The sequence below is a fragment of the Bemisia tabaci genome, chromosome 2 (genome assembly GCF_918797505.1).
Source record: "Bemisia tabaci chromosome 2, PGI_BMITA_v3".
Classification (NCBI taxonomy): Eukaryota; Metazoa; Arthropoda; class Insecta; order Hemiptera; family Aleyrodidae; genus Bemisia; species Bemisia tabaci.
The window spans coordinates 54,172,775-54,193,132 of record NC_092794.1 but is presented as its reverse complement, the minus strand read 5'-3'; the positions used below and the strand labels follow the sequence as shown (position 1 = coordinate 54,193,132).

At 39.1% G+C, this 20,358-nt stretch overlaps 2 protein-coding genes across 6 annotated transcripts in view; one reads left to right on the top strand and one right to left on the bottom strand.

The window, feature by feature from the left end:
- Positions 1–20,358, bottom strand: part of f (espin protein forked) — a 161,542-nt gene that overhangs the window by 36,119 nt on the left and 105,065 nt on the right. For all 4 annotated transcript variants that reach the window (XM_072295824.1, XM_072295821.1, XM_072295823.1 and 1 more), the window contains exon 3: positions 1,119–1,302. In XM_072295824.1, the coding sequence (XP_072151925.1) occupies positions 1,119–1,302 (184 nt within the window). The remainder of the gene's footprint in view (positions 1–1,118; positions 1,303–20,358) is intronic.
- On the top strand, positions 2,299–19,469 carry LOC109041394 (uncharacterized). Of its 2 annotated transcripts, XR_011899100.1 has the most exons (4): positions 2,299–2,486; positions 4,453–4,813; positions 6,646–10,233; positions 13,500–19,469. XR_011899100.1 is itself a non-coding variant. In XM_019057743.2 (3 exons), exons 1-3 carry the CDS (start codon positions 2,480–2,482, stop codon positions 6,995–6,997), a joined length of 720 nt encoding a protein of 239 aa, XP_018913288.2. In that variant the 5' UTR covers positions 2,299–2,479; the 3' UTR covers positions 6,998–10,653. The 2 variants fall into 2 exon arrangements, 1 of the variants encoding a protein (XP_018913288.2); XM_019057743.2 differs by lacking the exon at positions 13,500–19,469 and having other exon boundaries at positions 6,646–10,653.

The window sequence follows — 20,358 nt, the reverse complement described above, 5'->3', positions numbered from 1 at the left end:
AAATGTATCGATTCTTAGAGGGGCCGGTTGCCCCGACAATAATCGATTTTTTAGCATAGGTTTAAATGGAGGAAATCCAGTGTTGCCATATTGCCGGATCCGCGTCTGTTCATTGTTAGTATGTCGCTTGGTTCCATAATAAGAATCACTGCGCAAGTGAGTTGAAAGTTATTTATAAATGCACCTACTCCAGAGGAGTAATTTTCCACCATAAACTCAATTTCTGGACAAAGCCGAGTTAGCGCTTTTTCTGTAAATAACTCACATTGTATGTTGATTGGATATTGTATAGATTTTATTTATAATGTTTGTTCAAAAAGAAAATCCTAATGAACGTTATTTGTTTCTACGGAAAATTCTGCATAAGATGAGAAGTCAGTTGAAAGTCCGGAAAATCGCATAATAGTTTCCCTCACGGAAAAGGTAACAATAAATACGAAATGTATACAACGTCGTAAATATGTGTTGTTCTAGCTTTCAAAATCGATTCCAATCAACGTTAACGTTATTAAATTCTCTTTGAATGGAGATGTTGCATGTGTGAGGGATTTGCGATTTGACCATTGACTCTTATGTAAAAGTTCGCGAGAAACACGATGGTGCCACTGGTTTAAACTGAAATCATCTCCCAAGCTCAAAAAAAGCTTTCAAAGTGAGGCCAAAATGGAGGGGATATCCCACCCTACCCTGGGAATCCACCTCTACATCAAAACAAACTCTCCGTGCAAAGATAGGGAACAAATAAATTAGCAAGGTTGTCGTGTTTTCAGTCTTGGAGTCCCCAAATAAAGTGGCAACCTTGCTAATGTATTTGCTCCCTATCTTTGCATTGAGAGTTTGTTTTGATGTAGAGGTGGACTCTCAGGGTAGGGTGGGATATCCCCTTCCATTTTGGCGTCACTTTGAGAGCTCTTTTTGAGTTTGGGAGATAATTTCAGAGAAAACCAGTGGCACCAACGTGTTTTTCGCGAATTTTTACATAAGAATGAATGGTCAAATCGTAAATCCCTCACACATGCAATATCTCCATTACAAATAGTCAATATCACCGAAACTCATCATCGACTTTTTCACCAATGACGCAGGGATTAAAATAGAGATGATGAAAATCGTCTTACCATCCACTTGAGGCACGAAAGGCAGCCCATCTGGGCGGCCGCGTGGACTGGTGCCATTCCATCTTTCGCTCGCACATAGAGGGAGCCACCAGCCTCGAGGACAAGAAATTTGAGCACCTCCAGATGGCCCTCTTGCGCCGCTAAATACACTGGAGTGACGTCATTGTCCATCTGAGTATTGGCACTGCAACATACGGTAAAAAGGAAAATTAAAAAACCTGCTAGGAGGCACTCGGTGAGCAATGGGACGGTTCGAAAGCACAAACAGGTTGAAATTCCTTATACTAGACGATGAGAGTTTGAAATGGGGATTTTTCAGTTTTGACCGTTTATTGTGATATCATAACGAGATTCATATATCAGAGTTGTAAAGTCGTTCCACAAACACATTTTTTATATAGGGTACGGCACAGACTCTTTCGATGCTTTCTATTGAACTGGCTTAGGCATTAATAAGTGGGCTTAATCCTTCATTTTTTAGGGTATGCAATTTGGTCTCCGGAGAGTTTACAATACTCGAGATTGAAACCAACATTTAGTCTCGGCGCGCGGTGTTCTTGGGTATTCTAAGTATGAGTCAGACTTCAAGGGCCGAGTATTCACAAACTTCCTGTTTAAACAACTAAAATTTGGCCGGTTTGCGATATTTTGTAACTATGACAAAGAATCAATGTACTTTTAGTTTCAACTTCATTTAAAATTCGATATTAATAAATAAACGAAAAAGAAGGAAGGAAAGTCATAATCTATTCGCATTGTTTCACTTAAAGAGCGTAAAAATAATAACTTCACCTAAAATCATATTCAAATTGTACTGAAATTTTATTCAACTAAAGTTCAGTTCGCACGACCGAGACTTTCCGTTAGGCATAGACCGAAAACTTAGGTGTTTCTTGTGCATATAAGCACGCTTCGTAAACTTTTGTGGGTGAAGGGGGGGACAAGGGTTCATTTGCCCCGCAAAAGACTCTGCTAGTATTAAGTGACCATACACAATCACAACTCCTCTAGGGGGCTACAAGCCGTTTGGATAGTGGGGGGGGGGGGGGGGAGGTATGGGGGTGGGCAACAGCCTTCTCAGGAGGCAGGCTCTGGCCTGGGTTTCTCCTATCCACGCCTCTATCCTTCAGAACTGAAGCTTTTTTCCTACTCTGCGTGTCGTTTTAAAAAATTCTGACGACAATCCAAAGCGCAAAAGAGTAATGGTATTTGCGTCATCTTTTGAATAGGGATCCATTTTTTGCGTATAATTTAACCACGCGAACTGGAATACAAATCCAACATTTTTAGAAGTAGATAATCATTAGTGAGAGTTTGTTTGAATCTGGATCTTCTGATTCCATGGTCCTGAAGGCTTCACTATGTTTGGTGAGTTATTGATATTTAATAATGTCATTTGAATGACTTTTTTTTTTAAATTTCGGCACGTAACTAACAATAAATTTTGCGCACAGACGAGAGAGCTTTATTGGATTATTCAAGAGCGGAAATAAGAGACTTGACCATATCTTTATTCGGTTTTTGGAGGGCGGTAGACTGAGAATTGACGATTTTATTCAAAATTGAACAATTTTGAAATTGCTACAGTCCATACAGCTGTGAGAAAATTGTTTTTATAATCATAAATCACAGCGATTTTTGTTTATTATAGGTACTAGATTATTTCTTCAAAAAACTTTCTGTAGGTACCGACATTAATTTTTCTTAAACAAGAAACAATAATATCAAATATGTTCAAATCTCCGCTATTTAAAGATGTAAATATCTTAGTGTATTCCAGTATATTATTTTCAGTGACTACATCATAAATCTTCACTCATTCTACATGTTGGCACGCGTGTACCGTGCATTTGATGAAATTGTTTCTCTTTGGGTACCTGCGCGGTATTTCTGAATTTTACCGTTTTATGTATAAAGTCACCGTCCTGGTGTACTGAATACCCCTACAATTGAATTATCACCAATGCAGCGAAGTAATTTAATCGCACTTTGGAATAAAAGGGTAAGAAAATCATTGATGAGTACAAGATTGTTTTTTATGTTAATTTTTGTGTGACTGAAACGGATGCTAGTGACGAATTGCAACGCATGTTACAATTTATTATATGAAATTTGCAACAAATTGTGAAATTCAAAGGCATAGGTCGGAAATTTAAGAAAAATCGTAATAAAATTTTAAAACAACTTATCTCTTTACAGTTCCTAAACGGAGGTTTTAAATTCAAAGAAAAGGGTATCGATCAAGGTGCGTTTTTGGGCCCACTTTATATGAATCTCTTCGACTCGACAATTTGTTACTCGAAAAAGGTCTATATTTTACGGAATGCATCATAACCTGGTCATTTTCGGTCTCTTTTCTGGTCTAATACAGGTCTAAGCATAGGTCTGAAGGCCAATTTTGTCGAAAAATACGGGCTTTTCGGCATTCAACCGCAAACCCTTAAAGCCCCACACTTTTCCTTAAAATCGGCCTTCAGATCCATATTTAGACCAGTATTAGACCCGAAAATGGCCAAACCATGATGCATTCCGCAAAATATAGACCTTCAATCAGTAAACAATCGTATAGAGTTGAGGAAATTCAGGGTGGGCACAAAAACGACTCTCATCGAAACCTGCTCTCCTTAAACAAAATACCTGTTGTTAAATGTGTTCTTTATCCACAATTTTATTGCTGGCTCTTATCTCGTGGTCCATTCCTGATTTTTCCGGATGTTTTTGGTTCCCCAATTGGACACATTTATGCTAAAAGGAACTATGTAACACGTAAACCCCATGCGTAGTTCCTTTTAGCATAAATACTTCCAATTGGACGTATTTCTATCAAACGGAACTATGTGCATTATGAGGTGAGCCCTGTTGTGCATGTATTCTCATGGGTATCAGGGCTCATGCCTTCATGTACATAGTTCCATTTGATAGAAATAGTCCAATTGGACGTATATCTGTCAAACAGATCTATATCCAGGTGAGAAATATGGGGTGTGCTCTAGAAAGCTACATAAGAAACAATGAAAAGTGAGCGTGGTTCCTTTTGATGAATTGGAAAAGCGGGATTTTAAATTCAGCAAACAGAAGTATGTGCCAGCTGAATGCGAGATATATGAGCCGCGGGCATGGCACGAGAGCGTTGTGAACAGGGCTCATGAGTTAAAGCCGAAGAGCTACGAGGAGCCCCGACCGAGGAGCCGCATCCATTTCCGTTGACGTCACTGGCGCTTTATTATTATCATTCGCTCTTTCGGCCAGAGAACTGACGAGCACACCCCATATTTCTCACTTGCATATAAATCTGTTTGATAGAAATAGGTCCAATTGATCCCGGTTTTTCCAGTTCCTAGACACCATGGTTTGACCATGGTTGTGTTGCTGGCATCCCTGCTTGGCCCTTGCAGTGCGAACGAAAACGACGATCCACCGAGGTTAAAACCTAGCCACGGGTACATGTACACGCTGCAGCCATTCTACACGTACGTTCAGAATTCCGGCCCGTGGCACGCGTTCTACGCTATCACGCCGTACACCTACTTCAACATCAAACCGACGGCGTTCTACGGATGCTTCACCATCCCGAAACTCATCTCTACCGCCGAGTACCTGAGAGATTATCACTACATAGAGATCGGACCGCTCAAAGGACGCAAGAGGATCAACCCTAAAGTTGGCAGAGCCCTCGCTCTACGCATGATCGGCATGTGAGTACTAGTCAAACATGTTCATTTCAGTGGCTTTAGGTGTAACGACTCGTTTCGTATGGAGGTTTCATATCGATGGCTGAAGTGCGAGACCACGTATCTGTCTCTGGTTCCGCCCCCCTTTTAGCCCCTTTCCCCGTTTTTTCGTCACGGGAGGGGTAAAGACAAGAGGGGGATGATTGGCCTTGGTGAACACTCTCAGCCTCTAGCAAAGTTATTTCTGTTTGCGACGTTGTAGAACTTCAGTCATACTTTGCTTTTTCCTTGGAAAACTAGTCAACATAATTGCTTGAAAACTTCCTTGATTTTTCTTCTCTTCAGTTAGGAGAATATTCTGTGTAAATTTCAAGCAATTAAATTAATGTGTTCCGCCTCGAAAAAATAAAATAGGAATGGAGATGATGAAACAGCGCAATGGAGATACTCGGTATCGCATTTTAGCCATCGATATGGTTTTTATTTGAGTATAGGGGTGTGACGAGATCTTTATAATATCATTGTAAAAAGGAAAATATGAAAGACTTTTGAGAAAAAAACATTATGACTTTATACATTATAACAGAAACTTCTGTATATCTGTAACGAAGAAGAAGTCGGAACCCCGTGAATTGTGGAACCAATTAATTTTTATGTGATGATCCTTCATTTTAAATCCACAACGAGAGAATCAATCGGGCGTATTTCTGTCAAACGGAACCATGTGCAATAAGAATTGAGCTCTGAGAGCCATAAGAATGCATGCATAACAGGGCTCAGGTCATAATACACATAGTTCCGTTTGACTAATAAATTGCAGGATGTCTTAAGATTAAAACATTTTCTGCAGCTTACTAAGTTTTTCTAAACGAGTTTAAAAGCGCACCGTAGGTTAGAAGAGGTGGGATATTTCAGTGAAAAGGATTACTGCTAGTTACTTGTTAAGCGACAAGTTTTCTCCCGATTAGTACCGGATTTGACTTGCGTTGCTTCAAAAATGAACGAGTTTGCCGAGCATCTCTCAGTTTATAGGGACAAAGTTGGTGGCATTACGTCATGGCGATTGCTGCATGTTTCTGCGAAACACATATTCTCGTCGCAAAATTATAAACTCATTAAGAGCAGACTCTCACAGTGAAAATTTTCCCGTGATACGATGGTTACCTCTTTGATGAGTTTTTCTGTTTCGCAGAGACAAGTGCGGATGGCCATGATGAAATTTTGACATCACTGCAGTCTCTACTTGGTTTTGGGTCTTTCGTAACATGATGTTTGACTTTTTGATTTAAATGGAAACACGAACAGCTAAGTTCTGCCGATAAGTAGGTAATAGGAATTGTCTATGTCAGTATGTCCAAAGCGTTTTCAGTAAGGTTTTAATTAGGAAAAGTGTCACGGGACTCTTTAAAATTCTCATTTTATCGAATGGTCCATCAGTAACTCAGTAAGCTATCATCCAGGCTCTTTGACCCTCATAATGCTAATTTACATCATTCATAGTTCTCTCGAGGGATGTACTGAGCCAATTTCTATTATTCTTGCGCTAAGCAATGCGTAATAACCTCCAATCCTGCTTCACTTATATTTTAGAGACATAGCCTGATTATCCAAATATCACGCGATGAAAACATATATTTTTCAATTTAAAGAATATAAACACTCAATATTGGTCATGGTTCGTTCTGAAGATTTCTTGGGCCAATCGGCTGATAATAAGTTTCATAGAAGTTTCTTTAAAACTCTGAAAAATGACCAAAGGAGCGGTCTTTTAAGTGAGGGGTTGGGCTGCATAGCAGATACGGGGTCTTCTTCCTAATGTTTTGCGTATTTTAACCACACGGCATGTTGATCCATAGAATGTTTACGTATCGAGCCCACCGCTGCAACTGTCCACATTACACGGATTATCTGCTCTACGGAACGACTTACGGGACACCTGCGGACATCACCTACCAGACCATAAGTGCTGATTGTCCCTTGTACTACCCGTTGACATCAAAAACTAACGTCTGGGACGAAGATTTCACGCTCCAGGACTATTATGGCAATAAAATCAAGTTGGGAAAACCGCCACAGAAAGAAAAGAGCGTGCGTCGGTCTAGATCGAGATCAAAATCAGGGTCAAGATCAGGATCAGAATCGGAATCAGAGTCAGGATCAGAGTCGGGATCAGATTCTGATGCGTATTCAGTATCAGCAAAATCCTAATAGCATTGATCGTTAAATCTATTAAGAGAGAGAGAGTAAAAAAAGGGTGAACATATCCAAATTAGAAATCGTTTTTCGTTTTATTTAAGTAAAACATGTGTTGAATTCATCGTGAATAAAGGTTATGTAAACATATCAATAACTGTTTTTTAAATTCGAAAAATCATTTCTAGCAGTGCAAAACACGAATTAAACATGAGAATACGCAACATACAAAACTAAAAATTGACGAGAGGCTCATACACAATAAAATTTAATAAGAAATAATCAGCAAAATTCTTAAAAAAAGCAAGTTACAATTTTAACGCCAGTAAAATGAAAAGAAGGAGTTTCCTAATTCCTTTATTTCGGAATTTTTAAAGAGCTTCCTGTCTTTGACATTAACATTTTGCACTCTTTTTTAATGGTCAATGCTGCCAGAGCAGCTGCATGAACGTTAGTGACAGACAGAGCCTACTTCATGCAAAAGCTATAAATTCTTTAACTTTCTGGTTGATAAGGTTGATGAAAAAATGAGGCTAATTCCCTGGGCTTGAAGAAAGCATGGCGAAAAAATAAGTAACACTTGAACTTCAAAAATTATGGAAGTAACGTTGTGTAGCATTTACTGGGAATGAGAAATTGTTCTGATTGTATTTTCTTACTTGTCATCCATTTGTATCAACAGTTTTTTTTATCGTGAAGCATGTGTATTTAATGGATGTCGAATTCACGGTCTTAAACTGGTAACCGTGTGAGGCACGCGAAATGAGGTAGAAATAGAGCAGACAGATTGACGTGAGGCTCAGATTTTTTAAACATTTTCCGAACGAATTTGAACTCTGTGCACTTAGTTACCATTTACATTACGTATTGATTTCTAAAAAATTCAACGATCGTTCACTCGCCAACAGATATTCGAAGAGTGAGCTTCACGCGCCCTAGGACTCTTAAGGCGTAAACGCAGAATGTTCAGTGACTATAATAAATTATCTTTTAAAATATCCTAGGATCTAGGACTCTGTAGATTTAAACGTGAATGTTCAGTGAGTACTTTAAATCATTTTTTGAAAAATTGAAAGTTCTATGAGGCCTGTGTAACAGAACGCATCTCGTGGTAAATTGGAGCATCTAGAATAAGGAAAGAATGTGCTTACGTAGTAGCAATCTTGTAATCCTTATAAAATAAAATAAGGAAAACACGTGCAATGTGAAGCGATTGTGACTTAAACTGCGTCACACTTTTGTACTTTGGAGATCCATGCTGTGTATTTTAAATTAGCTGTCACGCACTCTACTGAGTCCCTCAGACGTCACAAGGCACATGATTTTTAATTCAGCGAACCATTCTAGTCAAAAAGCAAATGCACTTCGTGCCAGACGATGGCGCTGATACTTTTCATCGTTCTTTTGTACGATCACTGAAAATGTTTTTATTCGTGTAAAATTGTCCTAATTTTGCTATTATATTGAAAAATCTCGTTGGTTCAAAACAATAAGAAGCTAATTTCTTCTTTTGAAATTTTTTCAAAATTGCATTACACTTTTTTTAAAGAGTAGACTAATCTTCTTAATTATTATATCTGAGCTTGAGTCCATTATCTAATGAAGAATTGTATTTTTCACCTTGTACCAAATTCGTTAGATAAGATAAAAAAACCCACCACTTTAGTCCCCCCACTTTTAACTCTTGGATGTCCAAGTCAGGTCAAGTTGACCTGAAGCTTGCTAAAGACACGTGCTCCATCTCCATATTGCATGGAGCCGGTACATAAGAGCTTTCGATAAAGGTCCACAAATACCGCGTAAAAAAGGATCAGACATCAAATTGAAAAAATAAAAAATTGAGTGACAATAGAGGCGAAGAGAGAAGAGACGTATTGGGGCCACGTTTTCAAACTTTTTTTCCCGAATGAACAAAAACTTATTTGCAGCATAGAGCGGAGAATTGCGAGTTCACGTCCCGCGTCGCGTCATCGCGCCTTCAATTTTGCAGACGCAACATGGACATTCATCAAGCACGAATAGTTGTATCTCTACGCCGTCATCAACGCCCGTCCTCTCCCTCGCTCTATTTCCTTGTTGTGTTTGTTCCGTTGGTCTTTTTTGTGCTGCGATGCTTCGAATGCCACGTGAACAAGACAGCCGAAGATAGGAATCGACATCGGGCCTTTTTTTTAAAAATTTTCTCCTGAATTTAATAGCAACAAAGACCTATAATTGAAAGGATATAACGGACCATTGCGAATGCACGCCTTACGCCATTGCGCCTTCAATTTTGCAGATAGAACATGAACATATGAACATTCATCATGCACGAATAGTTGTACTTCTGCGCCGTCATTAACGTTGGTAGAGGTAGAGGTGCCTTTAATTTTGAAAGTTTGAGCAAATCTAACCCTAAATTATGCTGTAATCATTCATTTTTTTTTTTTTTTTTTTTTTTTTTTTTTTTTTTTTTTAAATTTCTCCAGAAGATAAGATTCCTTTTTCACAGATTCGGTCACAGTATTATTTTGATCCCATACCTGGTAGCGTACTCTACGTGCCCACAGGCGTAATACACTGTTAAAGATGTTGCAATGAAATTCTGTGTCGGAGTCTCTACAACACCCAAAAACCCCCGAGTAATATGAATGCGGAATGGAATCTATTCTCACGGAGTGACTCACACTATTGCGAAGGGGAATCAACTCTTTTCGCGGAGTAGCATGCGCTTTTATGGTGCTAGTTTCACTTCGCATTCATATCAATCGGAAATTTTAGGCGCTTTAGAGATTTCGGTACTGCATTTTACTCTTTGATTTTCAACAGTGTATTTCTGAATGCATCAACTCTTTTCTAGTTTTCATGGTTATTCTGGTTTGGAATTCAATGCTCCCTGGCGCGAACCTTGAATCGAAACATAGCTTTCGGACCTTAAGCAACAGCGAAAAATGCGGAATTACGCGGTCATGGTTTCATCTGGGTTCGAATCCGGCCGGGGGTGCCCAAACTGGTGGCGGGCACAGCTTACATGTTCTCACTATCGCCGCGCTACGGGCAGAACACTGGACCTTGGCACGCTTTCTTCGCCCTCACTTCTGACACCTATTTCTACATCAAACCAAACAGCCTCTATTGGTGCACCGTCACCCCCCAGATCTCAGCACCGATACCTTGAAGGGAGTCCCTTTCAAAAAGATAGATCCCGAGGTGGGCCGCTCGACACTCAAACCAGAGTCCGCTATTATACTAGCGAGACGGATGGTTGGCAGGTAAACCTACATGTTTCGTCTTGTTAGAGTTTTGGTTCCATCACCTCGTGACTTTATTTGGATTACATTTTGCAATAAGGAACCACTATATCTGGCTGATTTTAGGGACAACATATATGCCATGGGTTTCCCCAATGCAGAAAGGTGCTTTCACAGAGGAGCCAGAGATAGTGGTTCCTTATTGCAAAATGTAATCCATTTAACCTCTTGGTGAAAGAGGCTTCGAAAAATGCTTTTTTGGGCCTCTCTCTTCGGTAACTCGGGGGTTTTGTTCAAATCGTCGTTTTTCGGACGAAGGAAGCAAGATTTAAAGTATGAAAAGAGCATGTTCGCAAAAACAAAACGAAAAAATCAGGTTGATCGCAACGATTCTATCAAATGCAAATTATTCCGAGTGTAGCGAATTTTTCCCCTCATCATCAATAAAAAAAAAAAAAAAAAAAAAAAAAAAAAAAAAAAATTATTCCGAGTCGAGCGATAGCGTGACATAACGGACTTTATGTCACACCAGCTGTGATCGGAAATATTAAACAAAAAATTGAAAGTGGAAGTATGAGAAAAAAGAAACTCCTGAAAAAAGTATCCATGTGATCGTGGCATTTTTGGAAAAATAATAATTGGATTTGCAGTAAAGGAATTGTCATTATAGTTACTACTAAAATCATCCGATTGTGTTGTCATCATAATTTGCAATATAAAAGTGTAAATACAATTTCAGATCACATTATGGCTTGAGAATCTATAAAATTGACTTCAACTGGGAATGAAGTGTTGAAATTTGTCCGTTCTTACTGTAAAGGACTCAAGCGCCAATTTTTTTTTTTCTTCTTCGATTCAAATCATACGACAGTTTGTGAAATAACCATACGATCAGATTTCTAATTGCCCTCGAATTATGATATAATTTGTTTGAGGTGAGACAGTCAATTAAAACAGTTTTTACAGTTGTTATCAAAATCTCATCTCTGATGCTTATGTCTTTTTGAAAATGACCTTCACAATTGATACTCTAGAGTGAACTTTCATCCTTTAAAGAGGACAAACGTTTAAAAAAAGATGGCTTAAAACACGCATTTTTTCAGATCTGCATGATATGCGGCAACAAATATTAAAGGTTATGACAGTAAAATGTGCGAAGCTGACAAATATTGCATGATAATAACTAATTTTAAGGTGGATTATAATTTAATAAACGAGAAATTCTTATAATTCCGTTTAAGCCGAGCGATAGTCGCAATTTGCTCGATGTGAGAGATGAGCAGTAGCTTGTTGCAAAAAATGTTCGATGATTAAAAATAATGAGGTAAAAGAATTTGAGAATTTTGAAAAATCGCTCGACTCTATACTACGATATGTTATAGGGAATGTCTATTATTTCTCAATCGAACTCTGAATAAATGAAAGGAAGATCATTCCATGGTATTACCGTGCTGAGAAAAAAATGCCGTATAAGGATCCAAACGTTGCAAAATTTCAATCGATAGAACGGAAATCTATTGATAATTTATTTTCAAAAATGTTTAAGTGCAATTTAATTAAATTTGTTTAAAAATTTCGAAAACACGTATTCATATATTGTCTAGAGAATAAATATTTTGGCATAAGAAACTGCAAGCAACCTCCGAATTTCCGTGCGGCGTTTTTCCCTCGTTACAGTAGGGGAAACACATACTGCCGTTTATTTATTTTCAAAAAGGCACATGCGCACAGGAATTCCATCGGACATACGCTTTTTTTGCTAAGAATGACAGCTTAGCCTTATGAGACTTTTCTGACTGTTTCTTCGAAAAAAACTTTGCAAAAACAAAAATAGAAACTATTCTAATTATTTCTTTTGTTAATTCCTATATAATTTTTGCAATCCGAAAGAACCCATTTGTTCCATTATAATCCAATCCAGGAAAACCAAATTTTCCCCTCTTTACCGCCTTACACAAGGCAACCATGTCAAGGCGTAAGCGACGGGACGAAATGTTTCCATAGAGCTTTCGATGCCTTTTTCCAAGAATATTTTTGTATAACCACGACTGTAACGAGTTCCATATAAGTGTCTCGCCGCGTGATGAGTACACCATGCAAGTCTCCGCCACGCTAAAAGCCAGGCTATCCCAGACCCTCGTGCGTATAGGGGTCATCAACAGAGAATCAGAGATGCAACATTTCATGATATTTAAAGAAAAAAAAGTTTGAAACTTTCATAATACATGCAAAAAGCCGTGAGAAGTCTAGAAATAGTATAAGAACTCAATTCCAGAGAAATAAAACGCAGGAGTCTAACTTCAAAGTTCCTTCTTGAATTTTTGGTTATTTGCTGTGGGTTGCAAACTCGATCCCTCAAAAATTGTATGAAATTCCTTAAAAATCTATTAAAATCTTTCAAGGAAATAAAAATTCAAATAAAAATTCATTAAAAATGGATTTGATTAGTAAGTTTAATATTTAAACCGTGCGTATTTTTCCGTGCACTTTTTTTCTCATCCCTGAGAAGATTCCGCTTTATGCTCGAATAGATTAAAGCGGGAAGTCTATATAGCCGGTTGGGTTTTAAGATCCATCCGGAAACGTTCCAGTAGGTTTCCTTTTAGAATCTATCTTCCCAAGAAAGTCCGATGTAGAAGAGAATGAGCACACAGACGCACACCCTCACACAAAGAAGCACATTTCTACGATAGTATTTTACGGCAGTTTGAAAAACCAACGCCAACGGCACACAGGCGCGCATCCAGACACTTCGAACGGGGGCGGGAAGCAGAAGAGGGGCCCGGGGGGCTTCCACTAGAAAATTTTAGAAATTTTAAATGCTGCTTAAGTCAATTTTGTCATACAAAATGAATAAATACGAACACCCTTTCTTCTCCTCTTCTCCGTTCCTTCCCTTTCTTTTTTCCATTTTTCTTCCTTCTTTATTTCGGGCGAACAGGGCTGGGGGGGGGGGGGGGGGTTTGCACACCCCATGCGCCGGGAACGTTGCAGAAAAATTTCATCGTTCCCGGCACTTGACTATCCTCAGAAACCTTGACATTTACTAGAATCCAAGAGGGCTCCCCGTCTTTTTTTCAGCCTTTACGACTCATATTTGGACTACATTTTGCAATTTGGAACTATCAATTCCAGCCTGGTTTCAAAACAACGTATGTGCCATTAGTTCCCCTCCTACGCACGTAAGTGTTTTTCCAGAGGAGCCAGAAATTATAGTTCCAAATTGCAAAATGCAGTACAGTTTAGTGTATCCCGACGCTAATAAAAGTTACTTATTGGATTTACAGGGTGCTGTTATACCGTTTGTCTCGTTGCAACTGCCGGCACTACACAGACTACTTGCTCTACGGACAGACGTATGGATTTCTTTGGGCTCCCACTTACAACAGCATGATGAGTCAGGACTGCCCGTTGCATCGCCTCGTAACCAATGACGATGACGTCAATGCGCCAGAATTCACATTAATGGACGAGTCCTTTAACCCCTTCGAGCTAGGACCCCCTGTTCCGATCTCGACCCCCTCTAGGAGTCTAAAACCGAAAAGCCCTAGAGGCTCACTGAAAAAGTTGACGGATTCAATGAGGCAAACGAGTAAATTATCTGGTCGTAGGTTTTCATGGCAAGTGCCAAGGTTGAGCCTTGCGCGGCTTTCTTTCTCTTGGGGAGTAGGTCTCTGATCCAATAATAACAAATTACACAGTTGGTAACAAGGCTAATTTTCATGTAACACTACCAAAACGTTTCGGCTGAAAACTCCGCTATCCTCAGTTGGATGAAACAGTAAAAAACTGTAAAAATCTAAAAACGTAGTACGTGGCTGTACCTTTCAAAGCGAGAACAATGTTGTTAAGTCTCTCATCCCGTACTGCCGTGCTAAGGACAAACGCTGTATGAAAATTCGAGAGTCGCCAAATTTCTTCCTACAAAATATTCATTTTTAAGGAGAGTCAGAATATTTTCTCTCGAAATTTTCATATAATTAAGATCTGATTACGAATACAATTTTCCGAACAAAAAGAGGAAAAATACTGGAAGATTTTCCTGGAAATTCGAATTTTATCTACGGAAAGTTGCTAAGGGTTTGGGGGGTTGTTAAGGGTTTACCTGAAGGGTTTTACGGCGTTCTTCCGTAGCAAAGCAGTGTAGTCGACCGTCGCCTTAAATTCAGAAATTTTAAACACGTCAAAAAAACTGAAGTCAAGTGAACTGAACACAAGCTCTCGGGAACCTGTGATTATTTTTTTCTACACAATTCCAGATGATTTTATTTTGAGAATTTTGAACTTGGGTGTCTGTAAATTTTGGGGGCAAAAATTTAAAGAATTTTCAAGAAACTTGACAAAGCTCATACTGCAATTATCTGTAGCATGGCATCAGAGTGGTCATAAAAGCCCTTCAAAAAAAATTAACATCAATGTAACATGTTTGAGTAAAAGCTTTGCGCAATTAAACGTATTTTACTTCTGATAATGATCATTTTAATATTTCGGTTCAGTTTTGAAATTGAATCACACGAACACTTGCTCATTTTTATCCAAGGTGAGCGGTGCCTTGCTTTTGCATAAAAATGTTTTAATACGCGTTTAACATGTTTTAATATGTTCTTTTGTACGTATTCGCTGGAATTTTACCGTTAGTGCTGCGTTGTCTGTTGATAGTTTTGATATTTTATTCCTCATAATGTGCTTAATAATTTCTTTAGAGTAGAAAAGAGGCACCTTTGCACCTCTGGATTGAAATTAAAGGAGCTACACAGAAAAAAAAAATCTCGGTGTACCTATTTACTAAGAAAAGGGTAAAATTACCAAGAATTCGGGGTTCAATTTGATCCCAGTTTTTTTTTGGTAAAATTACCATTTATAGAATTGGTAATTTTACCGAGAATTCTCGGTAAAATTATTGAAATTTCTCAGTAATTTTACTGGACCTCGGTAAAAACGCCAATATTTCTTATCAACTGTGGTAGAATTACCGATATAAAATGGCAAAGTTACCGGGAATTGATTACCAATAAAAGTGGTATTCTTACCTGAAAAAAAAACAGTAAAAATACCGGTTTTTAGGTAGGGTTACCTGTCTGTCTTGGTAAAATTACCAATAATTGGTAAATAAAAGTGAGATGGTAAAGGTACCAATGGACCTTGGTAAAAACGCCGAGAATTTTTTTTCAGTGTACGCCCTGTTTCAAACGAGTTCAATTTTCCACCCTTTGTGTGCATGCATAGCATTTATGACATCTGCGCAAAGAGGTGTAAACTGTTGTAAAACGGAGTACCAAAGCCGGCTGAAAAGAATTACGTCAATAGAGTATTTCTAGTTTTCGAAGAAATTCGGCTTTTCTAACGAATTCGTGAAATCACAGTTGATGCGTCAAAAACGCTGGGGTTCGCTGTTCTTCTATACTGTCATGCAGCAGGAGGAACGCCGTATAAGTCATCAGACGTTGCCAAATGTCCTCTGTTTAAATAACAATTTTCAGGGAAATCTGTGAATATTTTCCCTGTAATTTTTTACCGACTTTATTTGGAATCAGATCTAAATTATCTGATAATTTCAAGAGAAAATACTCATGAATTTCCCTAAAAAGAGACATTTTACTGTAGGAGATTTGGCACTTCTGAAATGTTCATACGCCCTTTGTCCTTAGCACGGCTATAATCCTCCACAAATGGAAACATGCACACTCAAATTTTCCTTTAATCACACATGACTTGTAACTTCAAGGTTGAAATGCGTTAATGCACGGATGGAGGTAGAGAAAGAAGTGATAACTCAAACCCAGAGGCGAATACGTAGGCAAACGTGGGTTCGAATTTTTACATCCGATTTTTTCCTCATTTTTGCGTGAGTCCCTTACTACTGGCACTTTTGAATTCCATTAGTTTTGAAACACCGAATTTGTGTTCACAGTGAACCCTAACAGCACAGCAAAAGTTCTCATACAGCTTCTGGGTTGAAAGCATACAGGAAGTGCGGCATGAAAATATTAAGTAAGTACTGAGGTTATTGTACGTTAAAAATGAAGGAAAGGAAGAAACTTTAAATATAATCTGATAACAATTATTTTCCCTTTCGTTCCTTTAAAGTTATGATTTAACACCATTATCTTCGAGTGTAAAAAATTTCTGACATTTATGAGTTTTTAATTTGAGCCAAATGGCGGAAATAGAGGAGGATACTATACAATTCCAACCAAATTGTATCCACTAAGCATAGATAACAAGCTTTGTGGAGTGCATTCAATAAATTTTTATTTCTAACAGTTTTGGAATCTTACAGTTGCTCATGATTACCATGACTGCAGAAAATAAAAATTGAAATTTACCGAATGTTTTCTGAAAAATATCATCCCCACAAAATTTAGTGATGACCGGTGATACATAAGATTTCTGTCAGTGGTAACCCTTAGATGTCAAAATTGGGTAAAATATTCCCAAGGCTTGGTAAAAATACGTGCCTCACAGATTTTAAGGGGCCGGTGAACACTAGCTTTCGATACAGGTCCACCATTACCGCGTAAAAAAGAATCAGACATGAAATTGAAAAAATTAAAAAAACGAATGACAATAGAGCCGAGGGTAGAAGAGACGTCTTCGGGCCTCATTTCCAAACTTTTCTTCCGAATCTGAATGAAAACTCATTGGCAGCATAGAAAAGAGCGTTGGGAGTTCGTGCCTCGCACCATCTCGCCTTCAATTTTGCAAATGCGACGCGGACAGCTATCAAGCACGAATAGTTGTATCTCTGCGCCGTCAACAACGCGCGTATTTTCCCCATAACTACTAGGTCACGTATCTCGGTTTGCAATTTTGCAGACTTCCTATCATACTTCATCTTTAAATTTGAAACCTACTCGACGCCAATTCTTGAAAACTCCAATAATTTTCCCTCTCTGTGCGAAGAAAACTCTGTGAAAACTTCAAGGAATAATATTAATTTTTTCTCCATTGAAATAATAAAATGGAAGTGGATATTTTCGAACACCGCAAACGAGATACTTAGTCTCGTAGTTTCACCGTTTATATTTTGTCGCACTGAGAAAAAGCTACGGCTTATAAACCAGTTAGTGATTCATATGGAGCACCACTAACAGTAGTAAAGGAAACATTTAATAACATCACATATACCTTATAGTGATGGCACCTCGGACCTTAGCATGGTACGAGATATCTTTGTATGGTTCACAGACTGAGAATCATTAGTTCATTTACGACTATTAGAGGTGTTCCATATGAACCACTAATAGGTTTATAAAGCCATAGATTTTTCTCCGTGTGATTCCATTTGTCTATTTTGTAGTGATGCTTCAAGGGCTACGTGAGCAACACAGCCAAAGATAGGAGAGAAGTCATCGGACGTACATACATTTCTATCAAACAGAACTAGGTGAGAAATATGGGGTGTGCTCTAGAAAGCTGCATAAGACACAATGTAAAAGTGGGCGTGATTCCTTTTGAAGAATTGGTAAGGCGGGATTTTAAATTCAGCAAACAGAGTTATGTGCCAACTGAATGCGGGATATATGAGCCGCGGGCATGGCACGAGAGCGTTGTGGACAGGTCTCATGAGTTACTGACCACTACGACCGCGACTACTACCGCGACGACGGCATCCATCTCCGTTGACGTCACTGGCGCTTTATTTTTCTCATTCACTCTTACGGCCAGAGAACTGACGAGCACACCCCATATTTCTCACCTGCACATAAATCTGTTTGATAGCAATACGTCCAATTGTCCGATCGCAATGTGAATGAAATTGGGCGTCCAAAGGCAATGAACTGTTTAAAGAACGACTTTGAATACGCCCCCGAAGCTGGGTATTGATACACGGAAAAAAATTAAATGTTGATTTAGCATTTATACTGTTAAAACGATGTCCGACAAGTTTCAAATGCTGATTTTACATTACAAAAATGCTAACATAACATTTAAACTTGTTCGTTTTGCAGTGGGCGTAGTTACGTTAGCATTTGTTAAAATGGAATATCAGTATTTGAAACTTGTCGGGGATCTTTTTGCTAAAATGCTAAATCAACATTTAATTTTTCCGTGTACTTTCCTCCAAATTTTTATTTTCCAGTAGCCATAATTATCTTGGCTTCAAGTATGGTGACTCTCAGCTCGGGGGATCCGGAGATAGATCAGGGTTTGAAGACATTGAGTAGCAACAACGATAGATGCGAGATCCCACGTTCCTGGGCGCGGTTGGGCTCTAACGTGGGGGTGCCTACACTCATACCGGGTAGAGGCTACATGTTCACACTGACGCCGCGCTACGGACAGAACACGGGCCCATGGCACGCCTTTTACGCCCTCACCCCTCACACGTATTTCAACATCAAACCAACCAGCCTCTATTGGTGCACCGTCACCCCCCAGATACTCAGCACCACAACCCTGAAGGATGTCCCCTTTAAACTGATGGATCGTCCCGAGGACCAGCCAACACTTAAGCCGGAGATAGGTATTACACTCGCGAGACGTATGGTTGGCAGGTATGTAACCATACTGTTGTGCAGTGGCGATTTCCGCAGGTTGGCAACACTGCTAATACTCCATTTAAAGCCGTTGAATATATCGAGTCTGGGTGAGCAGGCTGCCTCACGTAGAATAGATTGTTTTACAGACGTTTAAATGGAGGAAAAGTAATGTTCTCCACCAGAGGCGGATCCAGCAATTTGGCAACATCGGCTTTTTTCCACTTGAACCTGTGTTCAGTAATCGATTCTTGTCGGAGCACCTGGCCCCTCCAATAATCGATACATTTCCATTGGTTTAAATGGAGAAAAAACAATAATTCCAAATTGCTGGGACCGCCAATGTTTTCAACTTACAAGAATCGCCACCGCTGTCGTGCTGAGGAAGAACCAGAGACAAAAAGAAACCCTCCATTAATATTTCGGCGTCGCTGGAAACTTTTACTTCAGGGACTTTAACGTTCACTGTTGACCTACCTGCTATGATCTACTAGGTGGATGGTGAACAACGTGCTGAGTGTTTCGTTTTGTAAACAAACCGAGTTTTGATAAACTTGTTTGGCTCATTACGTCTCCCGGAGTTCACCATCACCTCGTATGACTGTTGCTGTCTAATCGTCCATGAGGAAGTGTTGAATCCCTGAAAGTAAAAGTTTTCATTTGACGCCAAGAGGTCGGTGCATGGTCTGTTTACGTCGCTGAGAAGAACGCCGTACGAGCGAGAGAGCCTATGCATATTTCTCACCAAAAACAAACATATCGGAAGAAATTTGGCAACGAGTTTGATGGTCTCAAACAATGGTTGCCTGGGATTGGTTGTAAGGACAGAGGGGGACGGGATGAAAGCGCAAGGATTAGCCCTCGTGGGCTATTTGAAGTAGTAAAAAAACAAAACAAAACAAAAACCAAAAAAAAAACAAAAAAACTACTGAATGTTCATAAGGCGTTTTTCCTTATCACAGCAGCATACTTGAAGGGTACATGATCATGAAGAGAATGTCACTTTTTCAGAACTTCGTAGAATGAAAAAAAATAACTATTTTAATTTTGTTGGCGTTATGAGTATTTTTCCAGCTTAGTATCGGTGCGTGATTCGACCTGAAAATTTTAAAAGTCAAAGGCGATGATATTGTACCAGCGAAAAGCCCTTGACTTCATTCACGGATCACGGGTCTAGATGCTTCGCAGTAAATTACGCTTTTGACAACTGATCATTTCATTGGATGAGTAATACATCGAGTAATCCTAATCGCTAGCACAAAGAATATTCAGTGAAATTTTCGGACAGCTTCGATGAAAAATTTCCCAAAAAAGTAAAATTGCGGCGGAAATTTTTAATCGTCGCATTGTGATACTTTGGCCGGAAGGTGTCGATATGACGTATAAAATAAATTGAAAACTTAACCTCAAAATTGGAATTATTTCTATCAAAGGGAACTAAGCGGCATCGGGGGAAGAAGGGAGAGGGGGGCTTGGATTGGCGGGTGTTGCGGAAAGCGATGCTCGTTCCGTCCTATACTCGCAATGCTTTTCCATGGCGCTTGGTTCCGTTTGACTGAACGCGCTATCCGAGATTCTAAAATCCTCAAAAGGAACTCACTTTGGCGCTTAGTTCCGTTTGACAGAAATACGCCCAATTACAAAAAATGCGAGGCTTTTTCTTCGT

What these genes read in the sequence shown, in the direction of transcription:
- LOC109041394 (XM_019057743.2), top strand. An exon ending in GCTCTACGCATGATCGGCAT is followed by an intron (nt 4,814 to 6,645) that starts GTGAGTACTAGT and finishes GTTGATCCATAG; the next exon opens with AATGTTTACGTATCGAGCCC.